General features: G+C 31.9%; 1 protein-coding gene across 4 annotated transcripts; it reads left to right on the top strand.

Moving 5' to 3' along the window:
- The first annotated feature begins 214 nt into the window (after positions 1-214).
- LOC105158795 (BAG-associated GRAM protein 1) lies at positions 215-18774 on the top strand. 4 transcript variants are annotated; one of them, XM_020692367.2, is made up of 19 exons: positions 219-637; positions 2177-2227; positions 2348-2454; positions 3886-3961; positions 5404-5532; positions 5654-5700; positions 5906-6055; positions 8777-8897; positions 9042-9158; positions 11227-11256; positions 11367-11466; positions 12434-12540; positions 13484-13732; positions 13831-13935; positions 14835-14981; positions 15081-15134; positions 15997-16060; positions 18213-18274; positions 18393-18774. In XM_020692367.2, exons 1-19 carry the CDS (start codon positions 449-451, stop codon positions 18510-18512), a joined length of 2025 nt encoding a protein of 674 aa, XP_020548026.2. In that variant the 5' UTR covers positions 219-448; the 3' UTR covers positions 18513-18774. The 4 variants fall into 4 exon arrangements, with proteins under 4 accessions (XP_020548027.2, XP_020548028.2, XP_020548026.2 ...); XM_011075667.3 differs by having other exon boundaries at positions 220-637; positions 2357-2454; XM_020692368.2 differs by lacking the exon at positions 5906-6055 and having other exon boundaries at positions 215-637.
- Positions 18775-19813: the final 1039 nt, after the last annotated feature.

Genomic DNA, 19813 nt, shown 5'->3' with positions numbered 1-19813 from the left:
ATGTTCCAGTCTTTCACGTTCAAAGTCTCATCATTCCCTCCACACCAAACACGTCCTCATGGACCACCTCTCTTTCCATTTTATTAAATAAAAAGAAATTAAAGCCTTTATACATTGTCTCAATTACCCTCCATTTTCCCTTGTATTACACTTCGCCCTCCACTCCACTGCTCCACCCTTAGACCCATTTTCGTTATTTCTGCTAAATTTAATCCACGCTCAACTTTTCGGCATGCTGCGCAGACTGCACTTTCCGGCTTCCTCTCTCTCTCTATACATGCAAAGCCTGTATCTATATATCATGCACAGGAACGCACACACACTGAGGGTGCGACTGCGTGCTAACTTTCCGCACTTCTACACTCATTGCTATTCCCTCCAGTGTTTCTCCCTCCCTGCCTTTCCCTGAATTGTACCTTGAGCTGGAATTCGAGCGATTTCGGGAGAAATGCTGGTGGTGAAGACGGTGATAGAGTTCTTGTTGCCGTCTTGGTGGGAGGTGCAAGTTACGGTGGCTGCCACGGCGTTTGTGATGGTGGCTTGCTGGTTCTTCTCTCTCGGTGTCGACTGTGCTGGCGACCGGGGGTTCCTGGATAGTTCGGCTGCCGATGTGGAAGTGAATGATGCCCAAGAAAAGGTTTTTTCCGTAGCTTTACCCTCATTAGATTGCTTTGATGTGTTTACCTATAGTTTTGCCGTCGGCCTTTTATGGTGGTTAATGGGACTTGGTTTTGTTATTGGTAAAGGAAGGAATGCAATTCGGAAATTTAACTGCTAATTTTCAGCAAAGGGTGCTCCTTTAGCACTAGTTTTGCTTGTTTTCATTTCTTATGACTCACTACAGATTTTTCTTTTCCCTTTTTTAATAGAAGTCGTTTTGATACATTTGGATATGTATTTGAAGATATCAAAACTGATTAAGTAAATAAACAATCTCAAATTAGACCATGCATCCAATAGAAAAAAAGTACAAGAAATAAAGGAATACGTGAACCTAACATACAGCTCATATTCAGTCGTTGAGAAACTGAGATGTTTTGCCTCTAGTTTTGTATGTGATTGATGATAGGACGCCATTTTTGTAATTTGCATGGCTCAATTGATTGTGTGTTGCCATTTTTATGTTTGCATATTTTGCCATGTTGTGGTCAATTTATAGTGGATTTTATTGATGTAATGATTGTTAACGATGATGCACAAAAGGTTAATTGTTTAATTGAAGAATTGATTTGTAGGAAATATTGCTCCTTTGACCAAGTCTTTTATGTTCTATTTTTTTTTTTTTTTAAATTTTCATGTATTTTTTTCCTCTCATTTGAAATAACCAATTTGTAAGAATATTGCTCCTTTGAAATTTTCACTAGGCTGTGGTACACTTTTGGATGGGAGATAATAGTTTCATATGCATAATCCAGTGTACACTAGGTGATCTTATTTTATTTAATTTGTCATGTTTTCTAGAAAAACATGCTAGGTTGTGCTACAATTTTTGGAAATGAGATGTGAGCTCGATATATGTGATCAACTTTACTCTAGGCTGTTGCCTTGGTTTGGATAAGTTTGTTGTTTTATGTTGATAGCACTCTTCTTGTTTGTCTTACAAATATATCCTCATAGTTGATATAGTTAAGTTTGAAAAAGAATTTGTTTATGACCTTTACCGGAAGAGACATTCTTTAATGTATAAGGTAGAAAAATAAACAGAAAACCAAAAGTATTGACTACTGAAGCATAAGAGAAGAAGTAGAGAGAATATGGTCGTGACTAGTTCTACTTTATGTATGTAGTTTTTGACAATACACAAGAACTTAGAAAGTTTTCTTTTCTTCTTCTTGCTATCTTACATTACTTGAAGTTTTTGTATAATTAAGAGCTAATATGTGTATTGAGTTTCTTGACATTTGAAATTTTGTGTTAAACTTTTTCCCCTATATTTATTTGTTGTAGCCTTTTTGGTTTTTCCTATATCAAGTAATTCTTTTTTGTGTTGGACTTTCTTCTATTGATATCAACATCCAATGTCAAGTTTTTGACACTCGGAAGGTCCCTTTTTCCTATTGTTATAATTGCATCCTTATTTATCTAGCTGTAATTCTACATTTTGCTATATTAGCCCTTATCTATTTCTCATGCAATTTTCAACTTGCTTGACATCACTTCTCCACTTGTTTTATAGAAGGGCCTGTTTAATGGAAATCCTCAAACAAATTCTGCATATTTAATGAAGGTAGTACTTTTGACACCAAGACTTTATCACTTTGCTTGTTATTCGGTCTTGAAATTATTAGAATAAATTGCAAGTTTTAATAAAAAAGTTTCTTTGAACTTGTTTCCTTAATTTACCAAGTCTTGTCAGGTGGAGCTCTTAGCAGCGAAGAATCTTCTTGGGGCAAGTTTGAATGGAACATCAGATCCTTATGCAATTATCACTTGTGGTGCAGAAAAGCGCTTAAGGTGATTGCATCTCATTTGTCTCTGCTAAAATGCTTCTGGTACCAGTATTTTCAAAAGTCCTGCCATATTTCTTTCCTCATTTCATGTTTATAATGGCACGTTACATAATGACATATATGGATCTTTGTGCCCGGTATCTATGATATTTAGTTTATCTCTGATTTGTAATTGTTGCTATTTTTACTTTTCCTTTATTAACAAGTAAATTAAAAATGCCAGTCTCTTTATAATAATCCGTGGATAAAAATTCATCGAAATACACAAGAAACACTTTGTTTTTTCTGTTTTCAGCAACCAAAGGTATCTTCTCCTCCTTCTTTCTTTTTCATGTCATATCTAGTGTCAATGGAATGCGGTTGGTGTTCACTAGGAGAGATACATGCTTACATCACGCGCACAATTTGTGATTTGACTTAATATTGAGTTGAAGTGCGACTTCATTTGTTTCGAACATATAAAACAGAATTGAGAATTGCAACTTGCAGGACCTAACTTAAGAAATCTGTGTTTATGCGTACAAGAACCTGGTTGGATTTGAATAGTTGAATTTCTAACTTTACATTGTTGTTCGCGTTTCTTTTATGTCACTAAGGGAATTGTTCCTTTCCAAGATTCCATTCAGACTTCTCTTTGAATACCAAATCGGAATCCCATTACATTATCATTGATTCTTAGATATCTCATAATCCAGTGAATTCGGGCATCCATTTAGTGTAGTGGAGAACTTTAGTAATTAAAATTAGAAATATGTTCTGGCAATGTTAAGATCTGGTGCTTCTTTTGACATGTCGTACTATCAATTGACAGATTTGGTTTGATATTGTGAAACTATGAGTTCATAATACTTTCACATACTTTCTGAAATTTTATCACTGAAAACTGACTTTTAGCCAGGAAAGGAATTCATTTTCCTGATCCTTTTGAAACCTTTTACACTTACGTCCACCTTGTCACAATGCAAATCAATAGAACATGCATAGGCTCTTTGAGATATAGCTTTAGACAACATTTCTCCATGTACAACCAAGGAGATAAATCGATGATTTAGTAGAGATCTAAACCCCAGGTATTCTTTGTTTCCAATATTGAAATTAATGTAGTATCTTGATCACTAAATTTCAATGCATCCCTTCCTTTGATTGTGGATAGGGTATGATCTATTTTTGCATGTGTATATCCGTATGTGTTTATGTAATTGCACCATAGACTTTCTTTTGCATTTTCAAAACTGTCAGATGTGTTTTCTCTGTTTTTGGCTGCTTTTAGTTTAGAGCAGTGTAACCTCATGTTGAGGCTAGGGAACGCTGCATTCAACTACTCATTTTCCTGTTTGAAAGTTTTGGATGCTCTTCATATTGTTTCTGTTCTCCTTTTATATCATTCATGCAGATATTTGAATATAATTTGATAGTTGACTTGGGTTTCTTGAAGTTCTATGGTACGTGGCTCGAGAAATCCCATTTGGAGGGAGGAGTTCAATTTTCCTGTTGACGAGCTTCCTATTGAGGTAATCATTTTACATAAACTCTTTTGCAAATGAAACATAATCAGCTTTCCAGATTGTCAAAGCTCAAGTATACTAAATTTTTTCTTATAAAAGTAGCTGTCATCAGATTCATTTTCATGTTTGGATTTACTAAAATTATTTTTTCTCCATTTTAATTTTATCTTTCTAAAAATGAATACTAGTTTAATATCTTAATGAAATTCATCAAATTTTATGTGATTTTATAGCTATTTTCCATAGGCTTTAATGTATATCAGTAAGCTTTTTCTCCTATTTTACATGAAATGCTTCGTTAGCACAACAATAGTCCAATTGAATGTCTTATCCCCTTCGATGAAACCAATTGCTAGAGAAATAATGTCATGGATTGATTCCCAAGAAAACCAATTGCTAGAGAGGATTATTGACTTGTGTGACAACAATTGCTATTGTGGCAGGACCACATTTGAAATGTGATGCTTGATATATCGTATAGTTTAAAAGATGTGGTGCTTGAGCTACTATATAGTTAAAAGATTTGAATTGCATAGCATAGTGGCAGCCTCTTGGTCTTATATCCTATATCTATGCTACCAATCTATCTTCCCTTAGCACAAGATATCCAAATAATGCAGTAGATCCTCCTATTATGCAGCAAGTACTGTTTTCAACAATCATATTGTGCTCAGGAATGTTGATTCACTCCTGAACACAATCTTGGTTTCATATTATTTGTCATCCTGGGACTCTTTTCCAGTGCTTGAAAATTGTTGTGCTGTTTTAAGAAGTTTCAAGATCCAAATCAAAGAATTCAAAATAAGAAATTCACACTTAGCAAATAAGCATCACATAGGGGGATGATTCCCACTCCACACAGTATCTTCTAATTAATGAACATCATTTTCTTTTGAATCACGTATGTGTCAGTCTCTCTTGAGCTATTTCACAGCATGTGAGTCTCTTCATGAGTCCTGTTTGAGCTTGCAATTCTTATTGGTATTGACTTGTCAAGTTGCATTGGGATCCCTGGGGGTCGTATATTGAGTTTTGTTGTTGTTTTTCATTGTAGTTGCATTCTTTTGTATCATGTTTGGGTGTGATATAAACTGATGCATGCAGATTATGAATAGAAGAATATACTTTCAACTTATGTTGCCTATGTCCAAAAACGAAGAAAAACTATAAATGTGGCTATCAAAACAAACTCAAGCTTCTGACAGAAAAACCGGATTTTAATTGCATATGAAGTCTGAAAATCAGTAGAAAATGGAGATACTAAATTTATATGTCCAAACCCCATTCAAGCAAGAAATATAACTGAAGAGGGAGTCAGTAGTCCTTGTCAGAAAATATGGTTTAAATATTATATTATATTAGCCAATCTGCTTGGATGCTCCAAGCTACTCCAGTCATTTCCTTTTGTTACTCTTCTTGAACTAAATCTTTATCAAACTGTATGGCAGATTATTGTGACAATATGTGGATGGGATATAATTCGGAGAAGTGTGGTTCTTGGTTCGGCGACTATTCCTGTTGAACATGAAGGTCAAACTGGTGCAATATGGTATTCGTTGGACAGTGTATCAGGCCAGGTCATAAATTGTTTTGAATGTGCCTCCTTTGAGTTTATGATGTTCTCTTTTCTCTGGTGCATGGCTTCTTATCGCTTCTTCTTTGGAGGTTGAAAAATTCTATTGTTTGTTTGTTTATTAGGTCTGTCTTCGTATTCAAACTCTGAAGCTCCAACTGGATTCTTCCAGGTAGCTCATTCATGCCTGCCAATTATGTTTGCTCCATTCCATTTTCTTTTTGTCTTCCTCCTTCTGTTTATAAATGCTAGCATACTGTACTTATTTGAAAAATTCAAAATTAAATTATTTATTAGTCGACTTATTTAATACATGCAATCTTTTAGTATTTTGTTTGTTTATTTAAATTCACGTTAAGTAAGAAACCTAATATTAGGAAGTTTGATGAGAAAAAGTCACTGGCAAAAACAACAAAGAAAAATGGGAGAGAAAGAGAACAAGCCATTGGAGAGACAAAGAGAGTAGGAGTAATGGTACAGATGGCAACTTCTAAGGGGTTACAGCTTGACAAGCTAAACGTTTCAAGGTAGTTACTCTAGCTTTTCTTCAATTCCATACTTAGCATATATGAAATTAATTGTCTTCTTTATTAGCAATATTATTTGTCACTAGATTGTCATGCAAGAGATCTCTTATGTTTCTATTTCCAGTTGTTGATGGCTGTTCACTTCTTTTCCTATTGCCAATATATACAAAATATCATTGCTTCAATAACCTTCTTATATGCGTGTTGAATAAAATTGCAGCCAAACATGCCTTTATATAGACAAGCTTCTGCCTAATTTTCCGTCAAAAATTGGGTTGGCCGTTTGTTTTAACAGTTATCTTAGGGTATTCAGGTGGCTGAAAATAAATGGCAGTAAACTTAGGGTACTCAGGTGGATGAAAATTAAAAATTTTGGGTACTAATTGAGCTACTAAAACAAAAAAAAGGGGTATACTTTGGGTACGAGAAGTGAAATTATCCCTAGTTCATATTTATTCATTACAAAAAATAACAAAAAACTCATAACCAATAATTAATTTCTCACTTTTAAATAGACATGACATATACGGCAAAATCTATGAAATTATGTGGAACTTTTTAATTATTATTACCATTGTTGTTATTGTTATGTTTAATATTAACTTATGGAGCGTAATATTTAATTTAGTCCCCTACATTTGTGTTCAACTTCAAAATAGTTCTTGTGTTTTAAATTCATTTCAAATTAGTCTCTTCAATATGTGATTTTTCCATATTACCCTTATAAACATATTTCTCTTTTTACAAAAAATCATTTTAATTCCTTTCACTTTTTATTTTCATGCAATTTGGTCTCTTGCACATAAACTTTAAAAAATATAACTACTCTTTTAATTGGAAGTATTTACGGTTGGGCAATTTTTTAAATAATAAATTGATCAATGGCCTATAAATATAATTTTGAACTTCTTTCACTTTTTAAATTAAAAAAAAAAACCTTGAATAGATAACTTGGAGAAAAAATATTAAATAAAAAAATTAGCGGCAAATTTTTTAAATAGAAATGCTTTTGAAATTATATATGTATATATAAAAAAGTGTGAGAGGATAATTTTGTCAAGCAAAAAAATTCAGAAGCTATAATGTTATTTATAACAAAAAATTCGTGTCGTCTCAGTTTAGTTGGTTCATCTATGCAATTATGTTTTAAAGTGAAAATTTGAATCACTTACTTCGAGAAGGCACTCTACTTTAAGGGGTTTTATGCCCCATTCTTCAATCTTAATTGAGATATTCATTTTCTTATTTAAATTCTAATTTTAGAAGATTTCTTATTTTTCCTGTGTTTTTTATTTAAATTTTTTTCTCCAACTTATTTATTCAAGTGCTCTTTTAGTTGAAAAATTCAAAAAGTTCATTAAATCCACAATAATTATGTTTATATGTTATTGATTAAGTTATTATCTAAGAAATTGCTCAATGGTTCATTTTTCCAATTAAAATGGTTATAGTTTTCTAAATTTATGAGGGAGGGACCAAATTGCAATTTGAAAATGAAAAGCGAGGGTATAAAATGGTTTTTGTTTTTGTTTTTTTTGTAAAAAAGTTGTTTAAGGGTAATATGAGCAAATCACCCACTAATTTAAAATGAATTTAAAAGATAGGGACGATTTTAAAGTTGAAATCAAATGTCGGGGACCAAAATGAATGTCCCCAACTTATGGGCATTATTGATTTTAACACAAATTTCTAAAGAATATAGTACGTTAATAACATATATATACCTATCTTGGTAAAACATATGTATTCTCTAGTAAATATGAAGTTATATTTTTTAGAATACATCTTTTTCCAATTTCATTTGCTAAAAAAAAGATGTTTTAGATTCAGTTATAAAAAGATATAAATAGTTAATTATAGGAACTATTAAGATAATGGGGGAAGTAAACGAAATAAACTAATATTGACATAATGCAGACAAATAAGAATATTTACATATAGTAAATACTTTTATTGAATAAAAGGTTTACATAATTACCTATATACATCTCTAAAAGAAATAGAAGTACAAAAACTTGAAAAATAGACAGTCAGTAAGCTTTTGAATATAGACAATTGAACTTGAGCTTGAACTATCCACCAGGTTAAACTCGTTGTGCACCCCTAATTTTAATACTTTGAATATCATTATAATGCTTGTGCTTGATGGAATTTAGCCTAATTTTTTTATTGTTTGGAAATGATCAATTTCTGTATATTTCTTTTGATAAGTCAATTTCTGCATTATTGTGCTTTACTAGATTGAGAATTTGATTTGTGCAGACTCATTTAAATACCACAAACAAAAAAAAAAAAGGGGTTACATATGCAATTTTGCAGTTCTACAATATCTTGGACTTAAGATTGTTTTGGTACTTATGATGAAAGCCAGTCTTTTGGCACCTTTTGGTTTTAAGTAATATGCTTGTAAAAATTTGCAAGCTAAGCTTTTTGGTGCTTAAGATAGATATGTTCAACAAGCAATTGGTTGGAGAATAACAATATTTGCTTAACAAATATTTTCCCTTGTGAATTTTTGTGTAGGCATATGGAATCAATATTGTGAAATAATAAGTTCTTCGTTTTCAATTTAATTAGCTTTACTTTTTGATAAATTATGTATTAATTTGCGAGTGCAGAACAAATAGAGGTTAGTTTTTGTTTGCTAGTAATGAAAGCTAATCTAATACAAAATCTTTTGTATGGTATGGCAGTTGACTTGTTTAATCTACTGCCTTTTAGGGATTTGAGTGGCTGTGCTGGCGATAACACTCAAAGAAGAGCTTTCCAGAAACAAGGACCTCAAGTTCTGCATCAGAAACATGGTCCACTGCCGATAGTATTCAATCTTGTCCCAGATGAGGCATTCTTTCACTCTTATATTTTGGATATGCTTAGTAGTCGAATGTTACCTTCCAGTGCTTTTGGTTTTATTTCTGGTCGATCAGTGTCTTGTTTTGGATAAATGTAGTAGTTAGGTTCAGTTGCTGATATAGATGTTCTTCAGGTCATTGAACATAGCTATTCATGTGCACTTGAGAGGTCATTTTTGTATCACGGCCGAATGTATCTATCAGCATGGCACATCTGCTTCCACTCTAACATTTTCTCGAAGCAAATGAAGGTCAGTTTCTCATCCTTTGTTACTTACAATTGAACTTGTTCCTGGAGATCAGTTCATTTGACAAGGCAAATCCTTGGAACTTCTTGCTAAAAAACCCAACACTGTGTTTGGTTTTATGTTTTCGCAATTCCCAAGACAAGATAAAACACATTCAATGTCTGTTTTTGTGTTTTTACACCTTATCTGTGTGTTTTTGTATTTTTCAACTTTCTATATATAATATAAAAGAGACATGATTTGATAATGAACAGTGATTTTTGTCTAAAAAAATACAACATTAAACATACAATATTTATATGTATACATATTTATATATAAAAAGATATATAAAAAGGATATGATTTGACAATAAACAGTGATTTTTGTCTCCCAAATCCCAACATCAAACATACACCACTTATTTTAAAATATTTTAAATTACCTCAATACACAAATCTAAACATATCATCTATTTTCAACACACACTTATTTATCTCTATTTTTCTCTCTCTATCTCCAAAACACTCAAACCACAAATCCAAACACTATGCAAGTTTCTTTCTGATGAGGATAATTTATGATTAGATATACTCTTCTTTTGAAGATCTTTCATTCTTAGATTCTAGAGCTATTCTCGCACATTTTGGTGTTTCTGCTTTGATAGCACATGTCAAGGGTCTGGATGTGTAAGAAATAGGGCTAGAAGTTAAATGGAGCTTATGACGGTGTTCAGTGGGAGTTTCTTGTTAAACTATAATTTCATTTATCATGAAAATTAATGGCATGTCCTTCCAGTTGGAAAATTATTTTTCTTCCAAAGGATCAGAGATAACAAGTAACAACTAACAAAGGACTAGGTTTTTGCATTCTTCTCTTGAGAAGAATCAAGAATTGGTTTGAAGATTCTTTAAAGTTCACTGGTCACATAATTTTGAAGAGAAACCATTTAGGGCTTTTTGTAAAGTCATAAGGTGAGGATGGTATCCATTCCATAGTTCGATATTATTATTGATAGGCATTATTCCAAATTGGACGTGGCGGATGTTGTTTGGCAATACCAAAAGAACACATTATGGGATGCTAAAAAACTCCAAAAAATTTAATAAAACTACAAACAACATAAATTACTACTCCTTTGTATATATTAAGAAATTTTAGAATGAAATTTAATAAAACATTATTCTCAAACTTAAAGTCACTAGAAAAATAGTTAAATTAGCAAAAGTAATAAGAAAATATTCATTATACGTGTAATAGCACATTAAGTTATTCATATTACAAAGAGTTTTAAAAAAGAAGTCTAAATTTCATTAACATTATAGCATTCGGGATAATAATTGTAATAGCACATTATGTAATTCATATTACAAAGAGTTTTCAAAAAAGAAGTCTAAATTTCAGTAACGTTATAGCATTCGCAATAATATGATGGTGTTGGATATTAGCGCTGACAATATCCCAATACGGCCAATAATCTCATTGTATCGGTGATATTTGGATATTATTAGTGATACATATATACTCGGAAAATACTAGATAGCGGCAGATATATTATGCGCCAATCCGGATACATATCTTCCCATACTTTCAACATGAACGATTCAACCTGTAAATATTTTGAAGATAAAAGGTGAATTTGATTACTTTTGTAGCAAATCATGGCAGGGAGTTAGTAACTTTTATTAGCCTATGGAATACAATCTTCCCTTTGCTTCTCCATGTGTAATGCATGTTCATATTTTCCACTTGGAATACTCTTATGTATTTGATAAATGCATCTACTATAACTGGATGCTTTTGGTCGTGCTACGAATCCCTACTGGAATGCCATGTTTATGACAAAAGTAACAAATTTTACAGTTAGTACCTTATAAATTGAAATGCGTCTAGTTAGTACCTTATTAATTGTAATATTAATATTAAGAGCTATTAATTTTATATTTCTGTTGTGTGTTTCATCAGATTGTATATGCTTCTCGTTCAATGGTGCCTTTTTGGTTTCTGACAACAATAATTGGTACATTTGTTGGTCTTTCTAGGTTTTGTTTTTTTTTTCTGATGCTTACTTTTTCCTATTGACACTTGGCAGGTAATTATACCTTTAGGAGATATAGACGAGGTACAATGCTTTTCCCCAGTTTCTTTGCCCTCACTACCATTTTAGGGGCTTGTAGGTCATAACTGGAAGTATGAAATGATTGAGTCCATTTCTCTGGTCTGCTACCACAGATAAGAAGGAGCCAACATGCATTGATCAATCCTGCTATTACGATAATTCTTCGAGTGCGTTCTGGGGGGCATGGTGTGCCTCCCTTGGAAAGTGCTGATGGTTAGTAATTGTTCTTTGTTTTTAGTGTTCTAACTCCCTTTGTAACTCCTTATCCTTTTTCTTGAGTTCAACAGGATTGATGACTGCTTTTTTTAGGCATCTGTAGAATACATTATCTCTCATGCCATGTCAAAAGGGATAAGAAATTCATTTCTATCTTGAATTTGATGCTTTAATCCAATGAAACATTCATAGAGATATAGCTTTTGTGGTTTTGTTTCAGTTCTCATTTGAATGTAGAGTTACATCTGTATTACATCGAACTATCAGTAGTGCCCTTTCTACCCTTCTCCCTCTATAATCTAGTGAAACTATTGTACTCTAAGTACTGATGAGATTTCTGATGTGGTTGTATCTTTTTACAGAGAGTGATGTTTCCAAATTTTTATGAGGCAATACTGGGCAAAATCCTTTGACTCTATTATGGAAATATCTTAAAGTAAAATAATAGTTCTACTTTTTCTAGGATACTGGAATAAGTTTGATGTATACGCAATCATACATACACTTCTTAGAGGCAAGTTGCTCACCACTATGTCTTTCAAATATCTTTATACAGAAACCGGAGCTTGTTAACTGTTCATATCTTGTTGTTTTTCTCATTTTGTCTTTTCCTCTCCAAGTCTATACTAGACAGCAAAGACAGCTATCATGTGTATGATGCTTTTATCTTAGCTTGGGTTCTCTTTTCTGTGATTGCTGATATTCCATACAAACTACAGCATGAACAAAGAGTACTTGAAAATTGGAACAGATTTCCTTATTGAACTTGACTTGGTCGCTGAAGTTGTTTTAGCTCGATTAAGGGAAATATGTTGAAGCTAGTTTGTGAAACTGTTTGCCCTTGGTATTGCTAAATGATTCTTTTACTCTAGACACCAAATATTCGTATTTGCTTTTGTTGTGTGTTAAGATATTTTGACTTACAGTATGGTGTATAATCACTTTATCCATGTTTCTCTTTCAGGTAGAGTCAGATACAAATTTGCATCTTTCTGGAATAGGAATCAATCATTAAGAGCTTTACAACAAGCAGTGAAGAACTACCATACTATGTTGGAAGCTGAGAAGAAGGTCTGAATTTGCTTTCTCAATCTTCATGCCCTAATTTGACTGTCTTAGAGAGACTGCAGCCTGTTATATAGAATTGTTTGACTTCAAGGGTAATTAAGATACAAGCCAATGTGCTTAATATCTTAGGTGGAATGTGGTTTTTGAGTTGCCGACATTAATTTTCAGAAAGAGAGTTAACCAAGACTAGGAATTAATCAAGCTGCTTGTTTATGTTTTCATTTTCAGTTTTAAGTGGAAAATGTGTATTTTACTAGTTTGAAAATGAGAATATGTTTAGATTAGCTAATAAGATTGTGTTTTATGTTGGAGTGTGGTATCAAATCAATATATGTTCAATGAAAATATGTATTATGTTTTCACTTTTATTATTGATTAAAAAAAAAAACACAGGCTGTCAAGTTCTTGTTATGGAAGAATTTGAATCATCTTATCAGGCTTGATTGGTTACCACATACTATTAAATGCTTTGATCTTCTGCAGTAATAAAGAAATATTATAGGACTTGAAGATAGTTATCAATGCTTCAATAGTTGAATGTGTGATCTACTTATATGGACAAGATGATGAAGCCATAAGACGTCTTCAAGCATTTTACCTGCAAAATGTACTCTTGAAGTGGTATTTGAAATAAACAAAGCAAGCACTTGGGTGATTTGGAAACAAATGTTCTCGCCAATGTAATGTTATAGTCCACATGGAAGCAAAGTAGTAAAATTTGGTGCCCTGCCTACCTCGAACTTTTGTCATTTGAGATTAATAATTGATTGTTAGAACATCAACTAGGAGAAAATCATAATATTAAGGTTATGCTTCTCATATGTGATGAATAATATCAGTGATAGAGTTGCTATTAGAGGTAGAGTTACTTTTAGGTATATAGTGTTCTATTTCTTATCTGCTTCAATTATCTGAGTAGATCCTCCATGTCTAATTGTTTGAGAAGGGGAAGGAACAATCAGAGTTGCTTGATTTCATAAAGGAGGAGGAGCAACTAGAATTACCTGATTTTGTGAAGGAGACGGAGCAGCCAGCACTGCTCGATTATCTAAAGGTGGACCAGTCAGTTCGGCATGCACATAGTTGCTCTTCTAGAGGCGGCGAAAGCCAATCTAAGATTTCTGAGGAAAGTGCGTCCAAGCCTGAAAACTTTCCACCATTCATCAAAGAGGAAGTGCTTACTAGAATATACAATGTATATATGCTACTACTTTTTATTTTTTTTTATCTTCATGTAAAATTCTAGCAACACAAGTAATATGTTTGTTTCTTGTTGTACAAATCGTTTTGCAGGATGTTTTTGCATGCACGGCAGAGCAATTTTTCAAGTTTCTTTTAGATGATGGCTCAACTTTCACAAGTGAGTACCATACCACCCGAAAGGATTTCAATCTCATAGTAAGTAACAAATACTTGCAAAAAATTTGTTTCTTATAGCAATTTCGGCCCTATACTGAATTTAGTTTGAACTCCATGTACTTTTCAAGGGTCTTCAACTTAAAGAAATTTATAGCTTCAAATTGTAGTATTAGCCTCTAACATATGCAACCCTGGCCTGGACCTCTGTTAATCTCTTTCGTGAGGTCAAATGATCATGCCTCCCCACCTGAAGAAGGAAATAAGTGGGAATAGCTAAGGACACTAACAAATGTTCACGACCAAGAAGTACCAACTTCTCTTTTGCAGATTGAATGTTGCGACAAGATTAGCATTTTTCCTGTTTACTCAGGGGAAAGATGGGTACAATGGAATCGCTCTTTCGCTGTTCTAAAGCTCGTCTGTTCTCGTTTTGTACTTTAAAAGCTTCCAGATAATTAATTGGAAAATAAGCAAGTGGGAAGTTCGCTGGATATCATGTTACGCAGTTTAGTCTAACAAATGTGATAGTGCATAATGGATATCGTGAACTGTACACGTAGAGTTTACTGAAATAAATGCGAAACTGTATACACACACAAAGATAGTCCATATGGCTTGCCTTTTGGGTTCTGTGGTTCGAAGCTATTGAGTAATAGTGATTGATTGCAGTCAGAAGAACTTGCAAGCTGATGCACACCCATAATCTACATCAGTTCATATGCATGCAACAAAGACAAAGTGTAATGAGAATTAGTGACTGCGATGTCACGAACATGATGTTCCTAAATATCATATTAAAGCATTTTTAGATAGCTAATGTGATTGTGGCAGCTGTATCAGGAAATCAATACTGTACTTAACACTTAATGATTTTATTGATGGAAATTAGAATTAGTAAATTCTATGTCGATCTCAATTGTCCTCTTATGTAACTTCAGGTGGGTCAGTGGCGTGCCTCTGATGAATACAATGGTCAAGTCAGAGAAGTTTCATATAGAAGCTTGTGTAACTTTCCAATGTGTCCTCCAGATATACCAGTAACAGAGTGGCAACATGCTGTTCTATCAGCAGATAAGAAAACACTGGTGATACTCAACTTTCTAATGACATGACTCATTTCAAATTTAATTTTCTGGTGGCATTAATTTAATAATTTCTTTATTATGTATTTGGTTTTCTGGTAGGTGTTTGAAACCATACAACAGACACAGGGTGTCCCATTTGCATCATATTTTGAGGTATATAAGTACTTTTATGCTCTGTTTGGAGAATTTTAGACAATAGAGTAGTTTATATCAAGTCTAATTTGGTAAAAAGGATCATAATTCACAGGACTTGTTTCTATATGATCTTACTTTGCCTGAATGTTTTTAAAGAATGATAAGACATACTCTTAGTTTGGCATTTGTTGTAAATCTGGTTCACTATATAGCAAATCAAGTGTAATAAAATGAATTTGAGAGACGTGTACTTTTTCCTAAAGGTGCAAATAGAGAGGTAAAGAAAGGTTTAATGATTGTTATTAATTTCTAGACCTCCAAAACGAATGTTTTTATTCTTTTGAACTATGCAACAAAATAATAAGAAAAGATGATAATCAATATTTCCTACAACATCTTAAGAGCATAGACTTACGGGTACCAAATTAAAAGTATTGTTAGTAATAAAACAAAACCTAGTTTCATGAAGAGAGGAGAGAAAATTCAAGAGGGAGTTGAAATAAATTTCATGTGCTTTAGTCTTACATGGAGGAAGTTGAATCCTGCTTTTGTCGTAAAAGATAGTAGTAAATCTTGGTTAAGTGAGGGGGAAAAAAGGGGGGTGTCAACCTAAGAATAAATTTACTTATCATTAATAATGATGAATATGCTTTTAGATGCTGTTGGAGGATATGTTAGTCAAGTTTACATACTTATAATCAGAGTAAATAACAGAACGTACATATTATTGTCTTAAGGATATTCTACTGGAATCTGCATCTATATTCTCAAAACTGGAAACCACAACTAATTACTCAAAAATCCATTTTTTTGGGTCTATGACATTTTAGTTTTCTCTTTTTGTTAGTTTTATTTCTGAGTTATATATCATTTCAATCAGGGTCATTGTAGATGGTTAGTAGAGACCAACTTTGAGTCATCATGCACTGTGGATATTAGATTTGGTACGTTTTTCCTTTTGTTTTTTGCTTACTTCTCTGGTTTTATAAGTATTTAGAGTTCATTTCATGCTTTAGTGCTGGTTATTTCCAGTTGTATCATCATGCATCACGACATGCAATCTTTCTCGTTCTCTCATCCAGCATGAATATCATCTGTTTCCTCATCAAGCAGTTTATTGTCTTAATTCATTAAGCAACTTTACTAAATGCATCAATTGGGCTACAATATTTGTTACCAATTGTTATCAGTTGGTCATTTTTCAGTTTTGTAGACATTAGGGCATAAAGTCTTCTTTGAAACATATATGATATTGGTAATTCCATACTAGGACATAATGAATGATTGATGTTCAATGTACTGCAGACAATAGACACACTTAGTTGATGACGATTGCATGCCAGAGCTTCAATTAATTTTCATGGTTTCAGTATTTGCACTCTCACTTATTTCTGTCTCTTTCATTATCTCATGTGGGGTGGGCGAATACATTATATTATATTAGAAAAATATATGCGGTTTGAGTATATTGCACATACTTTTGGTTTCCGCACCTTTGTCTTCACAAAAAAATTCCCAACAAATCAAGAAATATTTTAATTTTTCTGGCAAAAATATAAATAACAATAACATTTGTTAGTATTATCTACAAATCCTTTTAGTTATTGAGATGAATATAATTTCTTATAAATGCTAGCATGATTTTGGGTTTTGATACATGAGTAAATGATATAATTTTGTTAAAAAGATACTTATATTTAATGACATATATAATTATTTTAATTTTTCAATATTAATAATTGTACTTGTGGTTCTTCTGCATTCTTCAGCATATATATTTAGGAATAATTACACTTCCAACCCTAGAGGTTTGGTGTGATTTGGAAAATTATATTTAGCACCCCTGAGGTTTGCTTTCATTTGATAAATAAATCTCTCAATTAATCAAAATTCACTGAATTTGTTGATATTAACAAAAAATCAGATAAAAATTTATATTTACCCTTGATTGACTAATTATGAATTTGTTGCAGGTCAAATAATTTTTTTTATGATCAAATTACCTTTATATGTCTCCACACATTAATGCATATGAGGAGATATATTTTTACCATTGGGTAGTTTGGTTAGAAAAAATTTGTTTGACCTGCAATAAGTGAGTAATAAATCAATTAGGGGTAAATATAAATTATTATTTAATTTTTTGTTAATGTCAATAAATTCAGTGGATTTTCATTAATGGAGGAACGTATTTGTTAGACATAAGTAAATCTCAAGGGTACTTGATGCTTATATTTACTAAAGAATATTATTTTTTCCTTGTCAATCTTTTAAGTAGTTAACTTTTTAATTAATAATTCTTTATATTTTTTTAGACATTCATTATATTTTTGTGATTGCTTACCATAAAACAAAAAGAAGTGGAAAAAGTTTGAGAAAATAGAATTTTCCATTAATAGTCTGATTCTCTAAAGAGAACAAATCCTCTAATATGTCTGTGAGCATGTTATTTAACTTCCTATATGTTCTTAGTTTTTAAGATCTACCTGCTTATATAGATGCTAATTTATTATAATTTCATAAAATTAATATAAAATTTATGAATAAAGAAATTTTATTTGCTAATAATTAAGTGTTACTAATATATCTTGATCAAGTAATTGAAATTTTACATAAATATGTAAATATATGAGTATGTATGTTGTATCATACTTTGCTAATACTTAAAGCTTTCTAATAAAATTAATTCAGCACAATTGCATTTAATTATATCATGACAAATCATAAAAATAAAAATAAAAATAATTTAGTTTAAATGATGACTTAGTATAAAATAGGAAGGGTACACTTATATTTTATAAACTCAATTGGAAGTATTAAATCCAAAACATATCTTGTTCGTGCATGAAAAGATAAATAAATATATATTTATATATTTATAAATCCACAAATAAACTTATTGTTTTCTTGCGATTTCTCTTTCTTTCTTAATAAAAACCATTTTTTTTATAGATGAAAAGAATGACACTTTTACTCCTAATTTTTTAAAAACATTATGCCTACATGGTCATTATAAGCTCCAGAAAGCTTTATGTTTGACGAGATATCCTTTCAAATATTAATGTGTATATAATTTTCTTTTTGCAACCGTTACAGGTTTACATTTCAAGAAATGGTGTATATTGCAATCTAGGATCAAAACAGGTGCTATTGATGATGTATGTATTTCTTTATTGCCTACTCCTTTTTCTTGTTATTAAGACTAAATTTCAGGTTAAAAAAACTAGACCAATTGAAGGATAAAATGTCTAAATATAATCAATCAAATCTTTGCAGAATAAGAAAGTGTACAAGATAAGGTTAGACGCAGCTCGCTCATACATCAACTCAAGGACCTCCGCTAGTGAGATTGAAAATGTTGCTATTTCTCCTGTTAGCATCCGAGAAAGTAAATAAATCTGGTGATACAACAGTGATCTTCTGTATGCATGTCTTTGAGTTACTTGTTGCTTTGCTTGTGTTCATAATAACTGGGTTTGTCAACTATCTATTGTCAATATCAATTTACACAATGCCCATTCACTGCGTATTTGCGCCCTATCTCTTTTCTAGAGAACGAGTGGTGCGTTCCAGTGATTTATGTGTAACATGTTTAATCTTTATCATACTATCATTTTTTTTTTTAACTAAAAGCTATTATACCATATTTCATCTGATATATTTGTTTTTTTCCTCTCTAAATTGGCCAATGTGTTGTTAATGGGTTTTACTTTAGATTTGAGACTTATTTGACTGTTTTGCGCCATAATTGCTTATCCATCAGTTTCTACTTGAGACACTCCAAACGCTTTTGTTATTCTGTTTAAGATAATGCCATAATGATTGATCTCTCTTGAGACTTACTCTCCTCTATAGTATTTAAACTTATGCATCTTATTCAATATGCACCATATAATTTCACTTCAATACGACAATTAAGCTCAGGACAATTTATCACCTTACAACCACAATACTTGTTTCTCACTAACACAATCTCATTTCATCCATTTTCCTAAACCTAATTATTAATCATACTCTAGTTCTAGAATTAGGAATCTACGAACTTTCTTTATGGAAACACTCGTTCTTTTTGGTAATTATGTTATATATCACTATCCAATTTTATTTTGGATCAATCATAACCGCCTTTACATTTTTCTCAGTTGAAACTTTGGGTATAGAACCACGAGCTAATATGACATGCTTTTGAACTTTTTCACGAGTTTGCTAGTTAGTTTTTGGCATTTATATATTCATTATGATTTTTCTTATTTTTGCATTGTTTTTATTGGGTGATCTATATAAATCTTTTTTCTTGATTTGGTTACATGGGTGTCCATCATATTTTACTTATATCAATGCAAATATTAATATAGTTTTGTTCGAGTAAGTACTATATTGTGCCTTGCTTAGAGGATCCATTGACCTCTTTGTTGCATAGATACAAGTACAAAGTACAAGGACAAGATGACATCATTGGAAAATATAATATAGATAGTATTGATACTACTTGGATATGCTAAAAGAATAAATAATTAATTTAGATTAAGAAAAGGTACTAGAAGTATATAATATTTAGTATGAAATTAAATGATTATGAAAATAGAGAGCTGGGTTGGAAGAAGACCATATTGATTTGGTTTTTTGGTTCAATATTTTAAAATAACGCTATACCAATCCTTCTTATATAAGGAGATACAAAGATCAAGGAAAAGAAA

This window comes from Sesamum indicum, linkage group LG3 (assembly GCF_026168435.1).
Source record: "Sesamum indicum cultivar Baizhima isolate 11 linkage group LG3, ASM2616843v1, whole genome shotgun sequence".
In the NCBI taxonomy this organism is placed as follows: domain Eukaryota; kingdom Viridiplantae; phylum Streptophyta; class Magnoliopsida; order Lamiales; family Pedaliaceae; genus Sesamum; species Sesamum indicum.
This window is presented reverse-complemented; position numbering and strand designations above follow the sequence as displayed.